Genomic DNA, 23,509 nt, shown 5'->3' with positions numbered 1-23,509 from the left:
ATTTTGTTAGGGGGTGTTGGGGTGCCTGTTTTACTTGTGTGACCAACCTGCAATCTACTTGATCTTCCCACCACGCTCCCACCATTCCTGGCCATGGCACAGGACTACAACCACCTTTTCAAGTTGCTCACCACTGGCTGTTGCATTTTGTGGATAATACATTCTCAGGCAGCTACATTACCACAGTTGGAACTGATTTTAAAATCCAGACAGTTTAGATCGGTGAAGAGGAAGTGAAGCCATTGATCTGGGACAAAATTGAACAACAGTGCTTCCAAATTATTACATCAGCATATTACTGAGGAACACATGGGATGTTGTTGTCTAAGAATTAACCAGTGCAGAATCTTTTACGAATGTAAAACAGTGTTTGCATGAAATTAATCAAACCTGTGATGATCTCTGTCATACCAGTGGGGAACAAGAGTGATGACCAACAGTGAAAAGTAGTAGACAGAGGATGCCTGTAGGTTTTCTGGGCAGATGGAAATACAACTGTTTGAGATCAGTGTAAAAGAAAATATTAATGTGGAAGAGGTGTTTAACTGCATTACAGAGCTATTCTGTGAGCAGAGAAAGAAAACTTAGTAACAGCAGAAATAGAATGATGGGGTGAAGCTAACAGAGTAGGAGAAGGAAGATGCAGTGCTGCTCATGCCCTTTCCCTGCTCAAGTGACTCTGCTCTGACAGGTCAGCCCTTCCACTAGCCTCAGGCAATTCCACTGGGAGGGCTTTGGAGGACTTCCTCAGTTTTGTGCCATTATTTAAATACTGTTTTTTCTCCATGTTTTCTATCAAGAGGCACTGATACACAACCACTTCAGTTCCCAGAAGGTATTGGATGGAGTCTCACCCCTCTCTTCTCTCCTGCTCATTCCAGCATGCGTTGTAGACAAGAAAGGACATTGCCTACCAAGTGGTCTAATTAACCCAAAGTTTCTATGTAACATATATTGCTTAAAATAGCTTTGACTCCCTGTTGCTGTGTTGGCTTATGCCTTTTTTATGTCAACCAATCACAGGCTGCAAGTTCTACATTTAATGAAATATTTCTTAATTCAAGTTTGCTTCAGCCTGGCAGCAGCTGCTTCCTTGGGCCCCTTGCTTCGTTTCTCTTGGGCTCCAGGCTGGCAGCTGTTACCCCTGGGGCCTATAGCTTCACTTTGAATTTCAAGTTTTTATGGGGGCATAGGCTCTATTTTTCTAGGTACCAGGATTGCAAGTGTTGCTTCTTGAGCCTGGGGTTTCACCTCTCCAGCCCCTGGATTGGCATCTCATGCTGCTGCTGAGTGGGGCCTTGAATTTCAGTTTGCCACCATGATCTAGATCTGTGGCTGGGTCCTTTGATGTCACCTTGTGGAGCAGCCCGGCTGTACCTGTGCTCTCCTTTATTTTGTACCAAGGTACAGAATGTGGGATTTATTTGGAAAAAACTTTTTTTTTTTTTTAAATGGGCAAAACTAAACTCTTTTGACCTCTGCTTCTGCCACAGTCTTACATGAGGGTCTGTGTCTTTTTAGAACAAAAATAGCGTGATTCTCCCAAATAACAATACCCTTCCTTTTCAGTGCCCTGATAACAAATAGGAGAGCTGAACGTTAGTGTGAATTTTGGTGGCAAAGCTGTGTTGTTGAGAAAAGGTATGAAAATGAATCTGGATTGATGTCTGAATACGAAAGCTGCTGCAGAATCATTCTCAGGATACTTCCAGGAGAAAGGAAACCTGCTGTTCAACGTAAAGACATTGAAAGATTCCTTGCTTGGGTTATGTGGTGGTGGAGGATGACCCTTAGTAACAAACTGGTCACACTGTACCCAGCAACATTTTTCCACGCTGGCTTTTCTGGGAAAACAAGTTTATCCTATGTCATTTCTCATCCAGTTTCTCAATTGTGACCAATAATGTCCTGCATCAGTTCCATCCGGGCTGAATGGGCCAGTGGTGAGGCTGGCCATTTCCACATTTTGTTCCACATATTGCTTTATTTTGTCCCTTTTTTGCAATGAGGTGTGATTTTAGAAAAACAAGAACTCCCCATGTCAGTGTTTTCATGGATTGAAGGTCTACAGGGGTAGGGATAGGGTAATTTCCATGTTCATTTCCAGGATGCAGGCTGTTTTTTCTAGTGGCAGTAGAAAGTTTTGTTTAGTGATTGACTTCATTACAAGGGTCTGGTCTCCAAAAGTCATCTACCTCATTTTGGTCTGATATAACACGATCCCCTCCAGTTAGGGACACCACAGGTTTGAAGTTTCACTCTAAACCAATTTCTGCCCACAGTTCTCCAGAAATTATCCAATTAAAGGGCATCTCAGAGGATGGTTCTAGTGGTATTTCTCAGGTTGCCTTGTTGAGCTCCAAGAGATCCTTCATAGGTTCTGCTGTAATAGCAGCACTTAGCATTTCCACTACACCTCCATATCCTGGCTGTGCCGATTTTTGTTGCAAGTGAATTATTTGAGCTTCTTGTAAGGTTAACAAAAATGACTTATTAATCAATATTTAATGGCATTCAAGTACTCTGCTAATTAATACAAATCTAATAATTAAGCTATAATTAACACAAAATGACACTTAAGCTTGATGTACATCAACGTTGCATGCATATAGAAACGTAGCTTACCTTGTTGTAAAAATCAAATGCAGGTTATGGTATCTCTCAATCTTTAGGAGTAACCTTGAGAGGCTGCTGCTGCTGTCCAGGAGAGCTCAATGGGCGCCACTGGCTGCAAATATTCTAGAGTTGCTGACTTGCAGCTAAACTTCTTCCTTCCACAGTCATGCAATACACATACATGCCATTTTTTCTCTATTTGTGTTTTCTCAACTATACCAGCTCAGCATAGGAGTTCAGGTCCTTGACTCTACAATTTCACAAAGTTTGCCTGCAATAAGACTGCTCATCAGCAGCGTCTGAGCCAGTACTGCCAGCAGGAGACAGATGAGTGCAACTGTCACAGGAATGTAAGCATTGTGATGGTTTGACTTACAAACCAATCAGTCTGAGTCAGTCATGCTGGGCAAATTAACTACTGTGAGTGGCAGCAACTCCTGACCTGGTACAGGTAAGCCTGTCTGAAAACTTTTTTGGAGACTAAAATGAGCAGAAGACTAAATTTCAGTAGCCAATTTTGGCTGTATAACGTATGTTGAATAACTGTGTCACATTCCATACTGGTCGTTTTCCTTGACAGAATGAAGAAATAGCATGTAATTTACATTATTAGCATACTGTGATAAAGATGGGGATTCTAAGACACCAAAAGTTGCTTTCAAGATAGTGAGCATGGAGGAAGGACAGCTATAGGCCAAAAAGAACAGGTAGATGCCAATACAAAAGATTTTCTCTATCTCTAGCCAAGTGTTGAGGCCCACACTAAGGGTGTAGCTCAGTTGGGTTCTCCCCAGAAGAGGGCAATACAAGACTGAATAACTTCTAGGAAATACTTTCACACTCATAGCTGAAACTATTCAGAAACCCTTTTTTATGCTTTACGTAAAATTCCATGAGCATGATAACAGAATTGTGCTTTTATTGTTAACAGTATTTCCTTCAGCTGACATTAACGTTGTCCAGTGCAGGTTAACAGTGTGCATCATCTATTGAAAAACTAGAGCACCAATATTCTATTAGTAACAACAATCCATAGATACACATGTATCTCCATTTTCTCTTCCTTGTCTCCTTGACAAACACAAGGTATTATTTCTGGTAACACAAGTCAGTGGAGTAGCACAGATTTCTACAGGCCATACTTAAACATAACACATCTCAACTTGTGTTCTAAAGAATTCTCAACAAGCCATGTGTTCATAAAGGCATTTTTTTTTTCTTCTTTTATAAACAAAAACTGCTGATACAAATATATTCTGGAGCCAATATATTCTCTTGGCTTTATTTCTTCTGTGTGTGATCTCAGAGTAATTTTATTGCACATTAATGCATTTTAGTTACTTGAATGGTATGAAAACCACTAGAAGTTTGTATATGTCCATAAAGAAGACAGCAGTCAGTCAGTGCTTTGATTATGCTGTAAGTAGTTATGCACAGGAAAAGGAGTCAACACATTGTATAAGCTTGTATACACACTGTATTATACATATACAAGCAAGATACAAAATAGCCTATGATTACATGAGAAACTGCTCTATATGCAGGAGAAGGAGATCAAGAGAAGCCTGAATCCTGTTTTTTTTTCCTGATATGTTACTGAATTCAAAAAGCCCAAACAAAACCCTAGACAATTAGCAACCTGATTTGGAAAGATGTTTTTACTTCCTCTACAAACTGAAACAAGGCAGTAGAGAGCCATGTCCTCAGAGGACTCAAAGATGAATCCTAAGAAAAAACACAAATAGTGGCAATAAGAATTTTACTTTCTTTTAGTCCAGCACAGGACACAAGCTACGATCATGCATACTGAAATAGCAGCAGATAACAACTGCATTACACATCATTAGTGGACCTGCTTTTCAAGTTATTAAGAGTGCATACAGTTTGAACTTAAACTGTTCAGTAATACCCGCAGTAAGTCACGTTTCAAAGCTCACTCAAATTAAGATAAGCTGCATTATTTCTGGCTGTCAAATTTGAAGTAGTGCTTTACAAAGATGCACACGTGCTTTCGGCTTCTGAAAAATCCATTCATTTAGCAAAGCTTTAAAAATAAATAAATAAAAAGGACACTTTGAGGGTAGATTTTTCTTTGGTAGTTGAAGGCAGATTCCTAAACTTGCAGCTCAGAACCAGAGAACCACTACTGATGAATGCTGACTGCTGTCATCCTTAAGCTGAGGATGCTGCTCTTTATGAAAACCTGCTACATGAAGAAGTGTTGGAAAGAAGCTTGAAATCAGTACGTGATACAGAAATCTCACAGGACATACATGGGGTGGAGGCGAGACTGCTGTGAAAAGCATGTCACTGTTTTCCCTTCAGTTTCCCTCCTTTTATGTGAGCATTAAAATATCACCATATGTTTTTGGCACAAAATATGTATTAAATTAGCAAGTTTATAAATCCTTAACATTTTCAGGAAGGAAGAACAAATGAAAGTGTCCAAAGTTTACACTGTAACAGTAAGTATCTCCTCATTCCTGCCGTTCCTATTGGTTTGCCAGTGTGCTTCTGCTCAGTCCAAAAGTTTCTGCTTTAAGGCTGTTCTTTATCTCCACTCTTCGAGCTGTTGGTTGGGATTTTTTCAAAACTGCAGGAACCTAAGCAAGATACAAAATAGTCTACAATTACATGAGAAATTGCTCTATTATACAGGAGAAGGAAATCAAGAGAGGCCTGAATCCTGCTTTTCCTCCCATTTTCAGTAGGGGACAGATACTGTTCTTTCAGAACATTCCTCCAAGACAGTACACACTGCAGTTGGTCTTGAGCAATGCTTGAGGACAATCAAGTTACTTGTAGCCACAGTTAACAATGAACTACTTCCATCTGCCTCTTAATGGCAAGAGAGGGGAGGGAAGAAAAGGAGCCTAATCTGGGTCTCTCCTTCCTTGGTCACCTGTAGGAACATAACTTTTGAATCCACTGCTACTCTAATCACAATTATTAGAGAGTAGAATATAGACAGACAATACAGTCTGCTAACTTTTGGCAGCAAAGAGTAGTGAACAAGGAAAATGACTCATACAAATTTTTTCTTTACTGATGACTGCCTCCTTGGAAATCTTCATACATCTTGGTGACATATGGCTCTGTGATGCCATTAGCATGAATAGCAAGGACAGCTGCCTTGCATGTGAGAAGCTACTGCAAATTTCTAAGCATCGGGACATCAGAACCACAGCACCATTCTTCAGAAAGATATTGCAGCTAGTACTTGTCCTTATTTTCCTTTTATCTTCATCTCTTATGAGAAAGGGATCACAGATCCAGCGACAGCAGGCAGGTGGGAAGAGGAGAGCAGCATCCCTTATGTTCCCCACTAAGAAGAGACTGCTGCAGCAGCTGAGAAGGCAGGTTATGGCTGTTTCTCCCATAATCCTCAGCTTCCCTCAGGCTCCTACACAGAAGTAAATAAGGCATCTCTCAAAAGCCTGCAATATCTTACTGCTCAGATAGACTGCACAGCATTAGGCTTTCTACCTCATTCACTCCAACCAGGGACCCTTTTTCATCAAGTCAAGGGGGAAAGACTTAGCTTAACTCCTCACAAGCTCTATGATCCACCCCTCTACAACTGCACATTTCTTCCTTTAGAGATGAACTGCATACACACTCTGAAGCAGAAATCCTAGGCAACCAGACATACATGAGGAGGTAATGAAGGTTCCAGGTGCCGCCCGAGGAAGGAAAGCAAACGCCGCCATATCAGGCCACTTCCCAGGAACATAATCCCAGTCACCAGCCAAAAGATTCTGGGGTCCTAAAAGCAGAATGACACCATTAGTAACATAATTCCCACCTCAGAAAAGGAATTATCCAAAGAAAATCTTTCACTCCCCACCAGCATTCTATTCCTTTATGTGAGGAAAGTGGTAAACTATCCTTAATAGCCAAAACACACCATGGAAAAAGGGCTGTTTCATAGCAAAGCTATTTGGAAATCAACCCAATGTGTTTTTTAATTGTCCAATGCAGCTTTCCTTCCTTCATTGGGAGTTTGGAAATTCCACCATTTCTATTTAACGTATTTGGGAAAGAAGAGGTCTTTCCAGTTTTCCTGTTGTTTTTTAATGTCTCTTTTCAAACAGCACCTACAATTGCAAATACTATCACCAGTCTGGGAATAGCCACATAACTGACAGTACAGCATTTCCCTCTGGTGTGCTGGGATGCCTTGACAGACAAGAAGGCTAAGCTGGGCTCTTCAGAAGCAAAGGCAATTGTTAAAGAAACCTGAACACTGCTTTATAGTCAGTCCATATTTACGCATACTTTTATTGCTTCTTTTTCTTTGATACAGACAAAAAAACCCTGTAATATGGTGCTACAAGCCATGAAATAATTTGCTTTCAAAATGACTGCACTAGCGTGAATTACTGTCTTAAAATACCTTATTTTGCACACTAACACATATTTCCCTGTGGCAAAAATTGAGTCTTACTGAATGTAAAACGCACTATAAAAGCACGGAATGAATTTTATGTCACTGAGAAAAGCAACATTCATTCCTTACCTCTTCAAGAGATGACTCCAAGTTCATACCAAATGCAACTCCTATGAGTCCAAAGAGTGAAAGAGAGAAAGTCCCCATTGTCAGCTGCAAATTCAGTCTCATCATCACATTACGGTGGCTAAAGAAGGAAGAAATATCTGAAAGGGGAGTCCAGAAATTATCTGCTGCATAAACTCTTAAATTCCATACAGCATGTATCAAAAATAAACAACAAAAAGGCATGCTGAAATTAGGCTGCACAGGATCGAATCATGAAATGAAAGCATAAGGAGGCTTCCACTTTGACACTGCTGCATCAGTATACCTCTAATACAGAAGGCTGTGTAACCATCAGGATACCTTCTGGCATCACTTGCTTCTTAGAGATATATGCACAGAATAACAAAATTCCAAGGAACTCCTCTCTCTTTCCCTCACTACCAGTTAGCTGAAATTTACGTGAGTATTCACACTCAACAAAATGTTTGTTATTTTGCAAATTAATATGACTACAAAGAAGCAGAATAAGTAAAAGCTGCAGACTATAACGTTAAGCCTGTTCTGAGGAATTCCATTTTCAGCTCTTCCCATAAAGAATTTCCGTGGCTTCCTGATGCAGCATCCACCAATTATTTCTACAGATAACTCCTCAGTAAAGAGGAGAAAGATACCAGAAACTAACCTCAAATACAATGTGGCATGCACTTTCAAATGCAAGCTACAATTATTTTTCAGTTAAAAACTAACATGTAGTAAACATGGTAACGCAGAGAAAGAAAGGAATCATTCATTCTTGAATCACTGCTGAAGATGATAATGCAACTTGGACTGCACATCTGAGTAGCCCAGACTGACTCTCATTTAAATATGAATTTCAGTTCTGCTTACTGCGAGTCCATTCATACCCTCCCAAAAATGGAATTCTCCACCCTTCAGCAGTGATTTGAGAAAGGACAGGCAGCATTCTGTTCAGCTTTTGTCAGTCCAGCAGACAGCACAACTAACCTGTCCAGGTTGATAAATATTATACTTTCTGAATCATCAATCAGTACTCTGAGCTCACGAGCTTCATTTGCAAGATCTTCTGCCTGCCTGTAATAGTTCTCCAGCAGCAACTCCATTTCTTCTGCATGGTCAATCCCAGATGTGCTCTCCTCACTGTGAAAAATAATTTATATTTTTCTAGTTAGACACGTGTTGTACCAGAGTGTATTATCAATCAAGATGAGACCCATTAAAGAGTTGTGAGCAACAGTCAAGAATGCTATCTGACATCAGACCTCAAAATCCAAATTTTTAAACTGAGAAAGGAACCTTCTCTAACATGTACAGCATAAAATGCTTTCCCACCTCCCATCAGCTGACCAGTACAGGCAGTCAGTTGTTTCGAATTAGCATTTGATGTGCTCAAGGCACATATAACAACATGAAATCTAACTTTTTCTTATATAAAGTTATGAAGAGCTGACATTTGCGAAAGGAAATAATTTCTTGGTGCCCTCAATTGGTGGAAGTTAACAATGGTGCAGTCAGAAAGTCCAAGAACTAAAAAACCAAAGTCAGCAAACGGTAAAGGCTGTGATTTGGGTATGCATTCAAACAATTTAGTTGCAAATTGTTTTAGCTTTAGTTTATTGTTTTATTACGTAGTAATTATTGCACAACATTCTTGTGAGCATGAAGCTGCCTATAAAGGTGAGTGCCAAACAGATGCTGCTGCTCTCTTAAGTGAAGTCTGAGAGACATGGATGTTACTGTATGGTCTAGGATATGGGAGTCCAACCTACTGACATGCCTGGGCCACACTGAGTGAAGAGGAACTGCCTTGGGCCACGTGCAAAATATAGAATATAGTTAATGCATATAAGTAACAAAATATCATTTTGTCTTTTTTTATTATTATTAAAACATCTAAAAAGCAGGCAACAAGAACGTGAAAGTAACAATTTGGACACATGTGGTCTAGAATGCCAAGGCACCAGCCTTCTCTAGAACCACAAGTTTATGGTGGTGTGCTGGATTCTTTACCATACAGACAAAAGCTGAGGTACCCAAGATCCAGAAGAGACCAGAAATTAGCAGAAAAGCCAGGAAGGGATTTCACCTTCTTTTTAACTTCTGTGGAATGGCTTCTTTTCTCTAAAGAGACTAAACTTTCTATAGAATCTAGAATCTCTGGCGTTGTTGACACTCTGAAATGGTTTTCCAAGAAAGCCAGTGGTATATCTTAAGAATCAACAACTCAAGCTCCCTGGAGACCTTTAACAGGGCCCCTTGCATCCTTAAGAAGCAGAAATCTTATGTTAGGCTGATTTCAAAGTCCTACAGAACTAGAGGTCTTTTATCTCACACAGAGGAGCTAGGTTGGGGATTTGAAAGCATCAGAGTACTATCTGCTATATTACAGATCCGTTTCAAGTTCCTATTTGATAAGTATCTTTATACTGGTTCATCTGTGTGTGCAAAAAAGAAAACTATAGCCATAAAAACTTGAAAATTAGTGCCACCTGATCTGCATGCAGAAATTAGACTCCATCAGTCTCATAAATCTTTAACACACTGCTGTTCCTCACAAAAAGATAGGATGTTTGCCTCATCTTTTCCTTCCAGGCTCAGCTCTTCATTTCTGTTCCAAATGAAGGCACCAACATGCCTACTATGCGTGTTCCTTCAGACCTCCTCAGGTAGGCTTCTTGATTTCACCACATATCACACATCCTTTGTGTCCTGGGGTCAAAAGAGCTGTCCACACACTGCCAGTTTGCATGCAGAGACATTGTTTGGACAGTATTTGCAAGTGAGCCTAATGCATGGACTGTCTCACAGCATCCTGCTGCATGGCTCCAGCGCTCTTCACAACCTCATATCACCTCCTGTAGTCTCATTCAGTGGCCATGTCTTGCAGAAAGCACTTCACCTTTCTCCTTTCGTGAGAGTGCATGGTGACCTTAATATCTCTTCTTGATGCTCCCTACACATTTTGACTATGAGATTTGCCAGCAGCTCATATGAAGACCAAATGAGGGCTGATAGCAAAAGGCAAGACAAAGACTTAGGAACAGCCTGGAATTCAGATGCATCACAAGTGCAAACCACATCCCACTTCCAGGATACCAGTTTTCTATCACATGTTTAGCCTAAGCTCTGCAGGGCAAGAAATTTATTTCCTGATTTCACACAGTACTGTGTGAAAGGTATCAATATATTCACATACAATGTGTGCTTAGGCAGAAGCATTACTCAGCAGTTCCTCCAAGGACCTGAAAGGTATTTTGTCTACTTGAAAAGAATGTCTACGCCCAAGATCTAAAAACTGTTCAGCCCAAAACAGTGGAATCTGACATAGACTGTCTTCTTCCTTTTTAGTTTTTGTTAAAGTGACTTGTGCTGCTGCTGATGCGTGTGATCCTTCACTAGGATTTGAGAGAGTGCAAGTTGTGTGTGCATTTTTCCTGAAATTAGGTGCATTTACACAATCATCAAGATTGCCCTGAGGCTTCCCTCATGCAAGTTCTGTTAATGAGCAATAAGCTGCAAGCAAGGTGTTCAGAACACTCGTCACAAAAGAACAGGTGTCTGACCTGCTCAAGTTTTAAACACCGCCCCTTTGTTTTGTTGGTGAAATCAAAGACAGCTCTCCCAGAACTCGTTCATTTGTACTGAAAAACAAGATCTGCTTTTTCTTCTTCTGCCATCCCACATACTAGATGCACTGGCCTGCAATGTCATGAGCTATTTGAAACCATGCTACTGGAGCTCTTCTCCAAAATGGTGGATAATCACTGGCAAGCATTAGGGCTTAAAGAAAATAAAGAAGTCTTTTTCTTTCTTTTTTTTTGTTTTGGAGGTGAACATTCTGATCACTATTCAAGTTCTCCTTAAGCAAAGCACACTTTTTCAAAAGTATCTGGTTTCACAATATACATACAATACTTGTGGATCAGTCCATTTAGACAGACAGAGCTCTTCAATTAATTCTTCTTCATCTAAGATCTCCAGAATTGTTTCTTTGAAAACCTTAAGGTCTGTTTCCAGTTCTGATAAGCTGAAGAAAGAACAGGCAGAAGGTCAGTAATCCCACTGGCACCAACACACAGAGGTCATTTTTAGAAGAGACTGACAGCACCCTTGCCAGTCTGAATACTCAGGGAAGAGTTCTTTAAAGGGTTTTGAGAGCTGCTCTAGAAAAGCTTTTTAAAGACCATACGTTGAGCAACGGCAGTGATCTGAGAATCAGAGAGCTGCAAACACAGCTGAAAGAGATTCAGCTGGTTTTTCCCCAATATATTTAAAAGAAAAAAAAAAAAAGAGCACTCTGTGAGCAAGTAGGAAGTGCATATTTGCACTGACCATTAAGACAGGCTAATACATAAAGATACCAGTGAACTAGTGTTAGTAACCATAAAGCACAGAATCGATGGCTAGCTGGTTTTACACTGTGGAGATTACAATGCTATTTTGTTTTACTAGGTGTTATTTTGTTCTCTTAGATGTTATTTTGTTGTATTAGGTGTGTTACTTTAGAAGCTCGACTGTACTTCTGACAAACCAGAATAGATTTTCTGTTTTTCCCCACATCACTAAGTATACTATACTGTTTTTCACATTTACAAGATGCACAACACAGCATTACAGTAAGCTATGAAATTCATAATAGATATCATTTTTCTAACATTATAATTTTCTATGGTCACCTTCTAGTCTCTGCATAGCTTATTTACCTCTTGCCATTTTGCAGGAGAATGTGGAGTTTACTCCTATCCACAGACAAAAGCTTGGGATCCACTAGAGCTTCCAGTGTCTCAAGGATCTGAGGCTGCAAAGTATTAAGTCTCCCTTGCAGTCTGCTGATCTAGATAACAACATGATCCTTCATAAGAATTAAAGCAATCCCTTCAGAGCGGCTTGGGCAACTGGCTCGACTGTCTAAACACAGAATTCACAGTAATTGGCAATTAATATAATCTACTTTCAAACACCCAGGCAATACTTGCTGCATGGATTTCACCTGCAGTTTATCTAGAAACGTCACATTACTATTAGCTAGCATAGATTCTAAGAGTAGCTTGAACTCATTACCCAAGAAGCCCTCAGTGCCTCTGCATAACATTCTATTTCAACTGTAGCACGGCCTCAGAAAGGTACTCTAATTAGCTCTTTGTTTTTCCACGCCATGACGAAGCTATTGCATCCATATCCAAGTTGTTCCCTCACTGAACTTCTCAATTAGCACTTTTCAGAGGAGGAAATGGAAATATACAAAACCTTAAAAAACACAACACCCCCAGCGACCTACAATAAGCATGGAATACACACACAATGATGGATGTGTAAATATTAACATAAGAAGAAAATCAACGTCTTTCCCATGAAGCAAAAGCTTCAATACAACTTAAAATGCAGACAGCTCACCCGGTACTGCAGTATTGCTTCTATGGCTCGGAATTCAAAGGGCAGAGAATATGTAACTAGTTGACCTTCCCCAGACAGCTGAGATGTCAGTTCATTGAAGAGCCAATGCTCCAGATTTAAGTTACGATAATCTAGTACCAGAAGAAACTCCGGTGTTATGACAGCCTTCAAGAACTGAAAAAGACAGAATACATGTAGAAGTCTGAAGAAAAAAAAAAAAAACCCTCTGAAGATTTCAAATCTCATTGTTATGCAATCTAGACTTAGATTAAGGCACTCTTTGAACAGCTTTTCAGTCAGGGAAATAACAGAATGTCACTAACTGTGAGCTCCCAGTGCACTCCAGTCTGTTCAAATCCAACCCTGCACTAATGGGGTATGGTCAAGGAGGCAGAGCCCCAAAGACACATTTGCTGTTGGATTACACATCACAGAAAGCTGCTACAACAAGAACAGCATAAGGATATGCAAGGCAAAGCTAAGATGGTTCAAGTCTACGCTGGGTTGCAGGGAAGTCATTACCTCCATTCTCATGATGATCCTGTTGTTCCTAGTTGCAATGCTCATAAGGTGCTGAAATCTTAGATCTCGAGCTTGAAGACCCAGTTCCTGGTACAATTCTGTCTTCTTTTTCTCTGTCATAAAAATATTTTTATATGAAGATGTTTAGAGAAGCACGTATGCCCTGAAATTGCATTTTAGTCTGTTACTCAGTCCCACAAAACAAAAACAGTTGTGCAATCTTTAAAACCATTTTTATCCCACTGATTCCTCAATGAAATTCATTTTTTATGAAGTTCAGAAGATTGTATCTTGAGTGGAAAGAGAAACATTATAGATGTAAATAAAGAAGAACACTGCAATAATTAATAAGGCGTCAGAAGTGAAGTGGTTTGTGAAAGCACAAGTAATTCCATAGGAGGGGAAACAGCAGAAAAGGAATAGGAAAGCAGCATGCTGGTTACACAGCAGGAAAACAAAGAATGACCCTCCTAGGATGGACCATACGCATTGCTTTCAATCTGTTAACTATAAATATACAAATACTGAAGTGATGAAGATGCTACAAAAACCTACAGAAGGCAGCAAAACAGAGGAAGCATTGAAACAAATTAATAAACAGTGAAATAGCTTGAATGGGATTTTCTACCCAACGCAGATACTTAACTGAGTTTTAAGCAAGAAAAAAAGAAAAAAAGAAAAGAAAACACAATGAAAACTCACCAAAAAAGGTAGCATTCCCCTCTTTGTCAAGCTTCATCTAGAGGAGTGGAAAAAAGAGGAAGATACGCTATGAAGTATGAAGTTAGAATGAACTGAAGTTAGTATGAACTAACTTTATATTTTTCTGTACTGTTCATCTCAACTAAGATTTTGCAGCCACAAATTGTGCTGTGTTTGTGCATAAAACAAGCGTATGAGGACCTTTACATGCAAACCTTGGGAAGGTGGCAATTTACAGAGGATCAGACATGCTTCAGCTTAAAGGGTATCTTACATTTTGGATTATGGTACTCATGGAAATAGCAAGATGTGTTTTATAAAATTAAATATAACATTTAAATAATAAAGAAGAAGGCAAATGTGGTAGCCAGGCCCTATGTCTGTGCCAAGTGTTGCATTCAGTTAGCATCCTTCCTAGCATTTGCCATTTATTCATTTCAGACTTTTATCTCCCGGCAAAATTACTTTAATGAGAAAATTCAGGCTTAACTATAGTTTGTTCTCTTGCTTATAAGCCACGCAGCTTAATTCTTTAGTAGTGGCTTCAGAAATCAAACTTCTATGACCAAAACACACCTAAGCACACACTCCAGCACAGCTGCAACACAAATTGCATGGCCTGACGGATCCATATGCATGGATCTCTCAGAATGACTGCACAGGAGCCCTTGCCTATGGAAACTGCAAACAGCTGTCTCATTTTGAGAAGCTTGTTTGTCCCCAGACCCTACCTTTGGTTAGGCTTACAGTTAACGTGACACAGGAACAGCATTTGTGAAAGCCACCAAGTAAGCCTCACCAATAACAGCAGTACTTCTTACGGGCTTATCTGACTTGACAAATAAGGCAAGAGAACTTGCAGCAAACGCTTTCTCTTGGAAATTCATCCTGATGGAACCACAGCTGGCCCTCAAATCAGAAAACAGCTCAAAGCAACCGGAACATCACAGAACCACGGAATGCCGGAAGGGACACAAGGATCATCGCGTCCAACCCCGATTCCCAACAGACCACCCAAACCCTACGCCTGAGCCCAAACGTTTCCGCATCTCGCAGTACTTTTGCTAACCGCCTGCACTTACCACTGCAAACACAGGAGACACGCTGGCTAAGGTGGCTTGAGAGGCTTCCGCAGTGAAACGCCGGTAGAGGTTACCTGCAGAAAGACGAGCCGTTCCGCCGCCAGCACTGCCGGAACCCGGCACAGCCCGCTTCACCCGCCCGCCTCCCCGCCGCCGCTCACCAGCCCAGCGCAGCCCCCGAGCGCCCGGCGGCGCGACAGCCCGCAGAGCCCGGCCGCAGCCCAACAGCAGCCCCGGGGCGGCCCGCAGGCGGGACCAGCCGCGGGGTCGAAGCGGCAGCACGGCGCGCAGCATGGACGCACCGCGCCGCCACAACGCGGCCCGACCCGGCTCCTTGTGCGCAGCCGCAGCCGCGCTGCTCTGGGCGGAGCGAGATCTACGGCGGCCCGGCGGAGCGGCACCGTGCCCAGAGGTACTGCGATCGAATCTTTGGCGTGCGTGTATGTCTGAGGTACAGAGACAGCCTGCTCAGATGGGGCTTACGGGATCATAGGATCACAGAATGGCCTGGGTTGAAAAAGACCACAGTGATCATCCAGTTCCAACCCCCTGCTGTGTGCAGGGTCACCAGAGCCACATCCAGCCTGGCCCTGAATGCCTGCAGGGATGGGGCATCCACAGCCTCCTTGTTCCAGTGCCTCACCACCCTGTGTGGAAAAACTTCCTCCTAATATCCAACCTAAACCTCCCCTGTCTTCAGTTTAAAACCATTCCCCCTTATCCTACTACTATCCACTCATTGATCAGCCATTCCTCCTCCTGTTTATACACTCTGTTGGAAGTATCCAGATAATTTTCTAGGACGGTGTCTCTGATAAAGCAGATTTCATTCACAATTGCAATGGCGGGCCTCCTGCCAGCAGGAGTGCACCCAGAAAACAGAGTTACATCTTTTATTCCCTATTCCCCCGCGTTTATCTCTTTCTCCCTTACTTCCTCATTGGCTGAGTACTTCAGGTTCACAATCTTCTCGACACTTCACTAAACATGGAAACACTGGAAAATCATAAATTTTTGCTGCCTAAGCATAAATCTGTAGTTAATTAACTTATTCCACACCTGAATCATTATTTTGCAGATATCTGCTTGCCCTTCTTTACACAAAGATAAGCTTGGGAGAAAGACAGGGGAGTATCTTGGTGCCTGCCCATCGCATCCCAACCTTCTCACAGGGTGAGAGTTCGGCTTTGTGTAGAGGCCCAAGCTTCTTTAATGTTTGCTAAATCTGGTTTTCTTTTGCTGGGAGTTTCTTATCCTAACAGAACTCTACAATATGTTTTCTAATCCCTAACACTATACCTGCATTGTTTGGAACATTTAACAGCTATCACAACTTTGCAAGAAAGAATGAATCATATAATTCAGTAATGTTTCTAAAACATGCCGCTAATATATGTAGTATTTTACTTCTTAGATCAACTGTTTCTAAGGATACATTACAGAATACAAATGCATTATGTTCTACTTCTTCATGCCAATTGCTCTTTTTAATATCAAATGCAGAAACAACATTCCATTCCCACAACCCCCTCCAAGCACTGCAAGGCCACAATGAGGTCTCCTGGTGCCTTCTCCAAGCTAAACAAGCCCAGTTCCCTCAAGCTTTCCTCACAGGAGAGGTGCCCCAGCCCTCTGATCACCTTAGTGCCCTTACAGCTTTGTTAGTAGCACAGCAGCTTCTCTCAGACACGTGGTGCATTAGGGAAGTTGGATGGAAGTGACCTGAGGGCAGGCACTGGCCCTCTTTTTCTTCACCAGACCCCGATTCCACCACAGTGTGTGTGTGTGTGTCCCTAAACATGCTGACATGAGCATGTGTTCAATGTTCAGCAATGTAACATATGGAATTACACATGCTTTGCACAAAGATAAATGACTGAACAAGGAAGTAATTAACTAAAAACTTTTTTTACTTGTTACAGCGTGTATTTGTAGACTGAGGCTAATATAATCTCAGTTTTAGGGCGAGGGTACCTGAATGCAAATGCTGGCACCTGTGTGCTGCATGAAAACACTGAAATCCACTACCAGGAATACTGCTATCTCAGCTTTAGTTTTGGTTAACCACAGCAGGTGGCAGTGTGCACAAAATTAACTTAACACTCGCAGATGTGAGAGATGCTCGAACTAAACAAAACTTGGAACAGCACAGAATATGCTGCAGGAGAGCAGGGAACTAACATGTACCTTTGCTGGCAACTACTTGCAGCTTCTGTAAACTGGGCATGTTTAGAATGCAAAAGATAGGGAAACATCTGAAGAATATCAGACATTTATGTTTAATGGATTTGCAACAAGTCTTACCCAGCTGATCACAGAATCACAGAATTGTAGGGGTTGGAACGGACCTCCAGAAATCGTTGAGTCCAACTTCCCTGCCAAAGCAGGTTCCCTACACTCAGTACTCAGTAAAAAGGGGAAGATACATTATCTGCTTGTTTTCCTTTGTTCATCTGTTATCCTGTCTGCCTACACGACAGAACTGTTGAAAATAAGATGATATAAATTCACAGCAAATATGCATTGATGTGAATTCTGACACGTATGATGAAATAGGCAAAAGTACCGTTAAGGGTTGGTATTGAATCTCACTATATCTGTGATAGATAGTCGTCATCATAATTGTCTGTCTGAAAGAGCAGACAACAGCTAAATATCATCCCTTATTTCTAGAGGTGAAGGCAACGTGTTGGTATGAAGTGGCAGCCAGGGATGTGTTCTGAAGCACAGAGGCGGTGTCTAATTGTACATCCCTCCTGGAGACTTACAACTGCCTTCTGTTTATTGCAGGCCTAAATAACCATGAGCCACCGGTTGCTTCTGTTGTACGCAAGTGTCAGTTGTCTGGTGTCTCCTGTGGTGCTAAACTCTGGGAGGAATATTCTATTTCATCATCATTAAAACAATAAGTAGAAAAGTCATCTGCTGTTTGTGGGACAAATGAGCACGACAGCTATCGTCTATTTATCTTGAATGAGGGGATGGCTCTTGCACAGGTTTGTTCAGCCATGAAATTGCCATCCAAAACACGAGGCGTTTGTAAGATTGAATTATTTGAGCAACTTGTTCCACTGCCAGGTGAATCTCACTGCAGAAGTGAGGGACTGATCTGACAGAAGCTGGGCTATGCAGAGGAGAAAATACAGAAACACCAAAGAAACAGAGGCACCAAAGAAAAGTACACAGAGAAGGAAATGGATGGATGTTTTGCGTTGCTCCATCAGAATATGATTACAGAGAGAGAAAAGGAAACACCTCAAGGGAAAATTAAATACATCATAATCATACCTAGAGTAATTTTAGGTGAAAGAGTGGGGAGTATTCAGCTGATCATCTCAGGTGCCTGGATCGGGGTTAACAGTTGTAACACACTGAGGAATCTTTGCCCAGAAAGCTTCTTGACTTTGCTTTCTTTACTATAAAAAAGACTAGATGCAGGCTGTTTCTTACGTTTCTCCCAATTCATGCTATCCATCTGGAATTTGTTTTTCCACAGAGAAACCATTTCCTCATGTACTCTAATGGCTTCCAAACCCTTTTCACTGTGTAACCCCTCTCCACCTCCTCTACCTCAAGAACACTCTTAGAAAAGACTCGTGTCATCGAAAGAAGCAGCTTCAATTGTGAACTTCTAATTCCTTCTTTTAGCAAAAATAATTGATACTGGCATTCTAAGTGGTTTTTGTTCTGGTTTTGTTCCATAATACACACAGGTAAAGTTGCTCTGACATGGGTTTTAAAATTTACAGCTGCATCAGATTTGTATTTCTTCCATGTAGTGTGTGCATGAGAGTTGAACCACCTGGTGTTTGTGTGTCTTAAGCTGTCAGTGCAGACAACCCAGTTACTCTTGAATTACACACAGCAGCTGCTATTGGTTAGTCTGATTTTTGGATAAGCTGCACAAAGTCGTAATTATTATATGTAATTCTTAGCATGCTGTACAACAGAACGAGCTGACATTCATTCCCTTGTTTAGAAACGTAATCCTTACTCTTACAGTACACTGTCAACCTTTTCTTTAGGACTAGGACACATTTATGCTTCCAAGACCTCACGTTTTGCAGTCACAGAACCCTTCAGTCAGGATCATGCACCAAGTTGCAAATCTCTCCTGGTCCAGGCACAGCAGAGATCTCTAAGTGTTTTGCTGCAGGAAAAGGGACTTTGCTTGATGCTGTGTCCCTCTGTCACAGCTTTAAGCTCATCACAGACGGATACTTAATTGCTGCCCACAAAAGTAATTGTAGCTTGCCTGGCCATAAAGAGCAATAGTATTTTGAAGTAACAGAGGTATACTGAGTGCAAGAGTAAATTACTCTGGCACAAAATAGCAGGCAGTTGACCTATCACTACATGACTGCAGAACAGTGTGAAGATCATCAGCTCTTCTGTTTTTGACACAGAAGTAAAGCCCGTTTTTAATCCAACTTTTAATTTCAGGGAGCAACAGGTGAATGTTAAGCGGTACCAAAATAAGGATTCTATATGCCTGGTTCTCCCCTTTATTAACTAGAAGAAAGCCAGAAGGGACTGGAGAAATGTAACTGTTAACCAATAACATTAGTAGCATATTTGACTTCAGTCACCCTGAAATTGCTCTTTTTGTAATGGTTAACTGCCCTGTCGTAACTTCACAGCAGGAGGGTAATTTCCCCATCATAGGAGGCACGATAAAAAGAATGAAAAAATTCCTGCCAGCACCTGTGTTGAAATCTACTTGAAAAAAAAATGATCATCACCGTACTCTAAACAGTTCCTGGCAGGAAGTCTAAAGCAGTTTTGCTCTTGCAAAAACTACTGGGGAAAAGGAGATGATGTTAAAGGAATTCAGATTGAATCGAAGGCATTTTCTTTTTATCTTCTGCCAAGTTTTACGGTTCCTTGTATCCAAGATGTGGCAAAGGTCTGGGGGAGCTGAACTCTTTGCATTTCATTATGCAGTTTCCTGGACAAAGCAAAGCAGACAGCGTTAGAAAGCACAGCGGAAAGTCACACATGCCTGAGGTGTTTTCAAGAAAAGAAAAATAATCTGTGGTTATCCAGAGAGTTATCCAGAGAGAACTGCAGGTTTGGATGCTCGGTGCATCCAGCACTGCTCAGTGGCATTAGCTCTTGCAATAGAGCTCTTATTCTTAAGAGAACACATTACATCTGAATTGTTCAGCTGAAGAATGATCAGAGTATTGAAAAGCTTTTAAATACTTCCAGAATGCAAATAGCTAAATTAATTTACTCAGTTACTAAATGAGTGCAATATAATTTTGTGCTACTTTCCTATTTTGACCATTCAAAATGGTAGGATGGGAGAAAAGCACCCAAACAGTAAAAGTAATGTTCACATATCATCTCATAAAGACGTTCAGAGGGCATCATGTGAGTAGGTACATAAAAATAAACAAAGAAACTAATAAGCTGACTGTGTATAGATACAAAAAGCCTGGGTCATCCAAAAGCTTGATTTTTGATATCAATAATCTTCATCTTTTCCTTCCTTCCTTCCTTCCTTCCTTCCTTCCTTCCTTCCTTCCTTCCTTCCTTCCTTCCTTCCTTCCTTCCTTCCTTCCTTCCTTCCTTCCTTCCTCTCTTCCTCTCTTCCTCTCTTCCTCTCTTCCTCTCTTCCTTCCTTCCTTCCTTCCTTCCTCTCTTCCTTCCTTCCTCTCTTCCATCCTTCCCTTCCCTCCCTCCCCTCCCCATCAAAATCATGACCAAACTTCATTTCTGAATTGCAGCCAACTTAAGCAGCATAGTGAGACAAGCATTCACTTTTCAGATGGGACTTTATAGTAAGAAGGGAAGTAAGAATGGAACAAATGTGGTAGATACGAGTTTTCAGTGTTTTGTTTGCTTTGTACACAGACCATCCTAGGCAGACAAGAGGTTCTCTCTGCCCTGTGTCCTCACGTCCCTCTCCCTGCCTCTGGGCACCGATTTTCTGCTTTCTCCTTTGCCCAGCCACTGCCTGATGAATAATTCAGAAGGATTTGTGCTCGCTGCACGCCCGTCCTGCGCTTTAGTGGTGTTGACTCTGGGCTCTGTCTGCTCTCACCGAAGAGGCTGTCGTCTGGCCGAGCAGAGAGAATGGCAGACGCAGGATGAAGTTCCCGAAGGGAGCAGGCGTTTCGTGATGGCAAAGCCACGGGACAAAAAGACCTCAGAAGGCCATGGGGATACTCCCAGCCCTTTGGGATACACCTCCGTGCAGCGTGTCACCATCTGCACGAACCTCCCCGAGCACCAGCGTGGCAAGATCTGGTTTCCTAGGAGGAGCCGCTCCAGGGGAGGCTGAGCAGAGCCTTGCTGGGAGCCCGCAGGACGCTGCGATCCCTCCCCGCCTTTGCCTGTGGGAGGTGGGCCCTGGTGCCGGGTCCTGCTGCGTGCTCCCCCCGGCAGGCAGTTCTCAGCGGTGCTCAGGCAGCGACCTTCCTCCGGGCAGACAAGTGCAAGCAGTGCCCCGGGCGGCTTTGGCTACGCAGAGCACCGAGCATGACTAATCCCGGCACCAAGGGCTCGTTCCTCTCGCAGCCGATGGTGAAGAGCGTGCTTGTCTATCGCAACGGGGATCCTTTCTTTCCGGGACGTCGTATTGTCATCAACGAGAAGAAAGTGTCCAACTTTGAAGTCTTTTTGAAAGAGGTGACCGGTGGGGTGAAGGCACCTTTTGGAGCTGTGCGTAACATCTATACGCCTCGGGCTGGGCACCGTGTCCGGCAGCTGGAGGAGCTGCAGAGTGGAGAGCAGTATGTGGCTGGTGGCAGGGAAGCCTTCAAGAAACTGAAGTGAGTGGCTGAAAAGTAACTTAGCATTTATACCCAACCTGAATATCAGCATTGCAGACCCCTCTCCCCTTCTCCTGCCACCCCTTATTAGCCGTTGTTCCAAAACAGACTGGAAGAAGGTATTTGTGACAGAAAATACTGCAAAAGAGCTTCAGAGGTGAACGGTAGAACAGCTGCAGTTTTCATCAGTCACGCAGTGGCATCTCCCTGACACAGCAGTAGAAACGGAGAAGCAGTCCTTTAACCCTCAGGACATGCTGCATCAGCACGGTGTGATGGATGTGCTTTGCTGAGGGACAAGTGTCTGTGTTTGTGATGGGTGATGTTAGGAAGGAAGCTCCAGAAAAGAGGAGTGTTGACAGAACTGTGGTGACAGCCTTGTTGGGAATTTAAATACCAGCATTTCCTTTCTTGCTTGTTTTTAAAAGGTCTCATTCTATTCACATCTCCATCCATTCTATTCATATGGGGTAAGCACATAGCCTTTTTCTGGACAGAATAACCAAATCTCTGCTGCCATTTAAAAGATGACTGCTCTTTTTTTTTTCCTCTGCTGGGGCACCAAGAATTAGGCTGACATTTTAGCTGTTTTTGACTGGAAACCTAAGCTTTTATGTGCACTTTCTGAGTAGAACCACGAGGTTCTTAATTCTGGCAATGAATTCCACTGTTTCAACTGCCTAATTATATGCTTTGTTCAGTCTCTGTGGGCATTAATCCTTACAGCTGACTTGAAAAATATCTCAGAATTAACAGCCCCTTTCTTTGAGTGGTTGGGAATTCCTATGATAAACTACCTGCTTCGTGGACCTTTGCTTGTCTTGATTCAGGTACCACTGAGGAATCTGCATTTTTCAGGAGAGCTTGGTGTTTCAAAATGAAGCTCTGTGTTTAATGAACAGGGTTTCTTTCAGCACACAATTTTTGTCACCATCTGCTTCAAGAGGTTTATTGATATTTCTTGTGCTTCAGTGGCAAAGCAAGAGAGGAAGATGTATGGCAGGCCAAATGGAAGTCAATTTTCCATGTCAAATATATTGCTGCACACTCAAGAAAGAGCTATCATGTCTTTTGGTATTAAATTCTGTGGTCCCGTGAGTGGCTTAACGTTGTTGATTGTCAGCACATCTTGTTTCACCTTCCCATATGTGTTGTGCTTTCCACAAGCTAAAAGAAAGTAACTGTTTTCTTTAGCATGCGCTGCATAGAGGATCGGGTGCCTCAGGTTGAGTTTTGGTGTAAAAAGGCTTTTATTTTTGTTATTTCATTTTTCATGATTAGTGGCGAGAGTTTTCAGACTTCTGTGGTTGCAACACGTAACAGGATACCTAAATATTTGAGGTCAACAAAGAGAATACTTCCAGAAAAGGTGACCTAAAGCACTCAGTAAAAGCAGGCTGTGCTGTATGTATATCCCTTGAGAGTATGCTGTGCTTCCTGTGGGAAGGATGGTCTGGATGACCATTCCATTTCCTTGTTCACTACTGTTTTGTGTTGATATAGTGCTGTAAAAGCAGGCAGTGGTTTTACAAGCATATTTAAGGCAGGCTGGAGGGGTTTGGTTCTTAACTAGTTTGTAGACAGAAGTGTAATTAGAGGGACTGCTTAGCCAGGCAGGTCAGAGGAGAGGGGAGTCAATTGGAAAGGATGTTCTGGAAGAAACTGAGAGAATTAGAGAACAGAGCGTGTTTGTGTTTGTCTTGTGGGCAAAGATAAAGCAATTGCAGCTGTGGGAGACAAAACTTCTGTCGTAAGGGATCTGACTCTGGTCTTACAGCAGCAAGAACTATGGAAATTTTTAACTGTTCATTTTTTTCCTTTGCGGTGATGCTTGCTGGCTTAATTCATCGTCACAATAGACTAAGCAGGGCTGAACTTTGAAATAAAGATTTGTGGGG

The 23,509-nt window shown here is 41.9% G+C and overlaps 2 protein-coding genes and 1 pseudogene across 4 annotated transcripts in view; 2 read left to right on the top strand and 1 right to left on the bottom strand.

Annotated features, from left to right (window-relative positions):
* Positions 1 to 93: 93 nt before the first annotated feature.
* Positions 94 to 3,607, top strand: LOC122168731 (annotated as a pseudogene).
* On the bottom strand, positions 3,514 to 15,126 carry MRS2 (magnesium transporter MRS2). Its single transcript, XM_042834284.1, has 11 exons — positions 14,994 to 15,126; positions 14,833 to 14,906; positions 13,751 to 13,787; positions 13,049 to 13,161; positions 12,527 to 12,700; positions 11,836 to 11,966; positions 11,043 to 11,159; positions 8,120 to 8,272; positions 7,136 to 7,253; positions 6,269 to 6,382; positions 3,514 to 5,219 (listed from the first exon to the last, which is right to left on the bottom strand). Exons 1-11 carry the CDS (start codon positions 15,124 to 15,126, stop codon positions 5,109 to 5,111), a joined length of 1,275 nt encoding a protein of 424 aa, XP_042690218.1. The 3' UTR covers positions 3,514 to 5,108.
* Positions 15,127 to 20,767: 5,641 nt separating this feature from the next.
* DCDC2 (doublecortin domain containing 2) overlaps positions 20,768 to 23,509 on the top strand; it is a 52,545-nt gene continuing 49,803 nt past the window's right edge. The window contains exons 1-2 of one of the 3 annotated variants that reach the window (XM_042808761.1): positions 20,768 to 21,611; positions 22,040 to 22,081. In XM_042808761.1, the coding sequence (XP_042664695.1) occupies positions 21,319 to 21,611; positions 22,040 to 22,081 (335 nt within the window). In that variant the 5' untranslated portion in view covers positions 20,768 to 21,318. The remainder of the gene's footprint in view (positions 21,612 to 22,039; positions 22,082 to 23,509) is intronic. The other 2 variants (XM_042808759.1, XM_042808760.1) reach the window with 2 other exon arrangements.

This window comes from Centrocercus urophasianus, unplaced genomic scaffold (genome assembly GCF_019232065.1).
Source record: "Centrocercus urophasianus isolate 14NV4802_14NV808 unplaced genomic scaffold, USGS_Curo_1.0 seq_11, whole genome shotgun sequence".
Classification (NCBI taxonomy): domain Eukaryota; kingdom Metazoa; phylum Chordata; class Aves; order Galliformes; family Phasianidae; genus Centrocercus; species Centrocercus urophasianus.
This window is presented reverse-complemented; position numbering and strand designations above follow the sequence as displayed.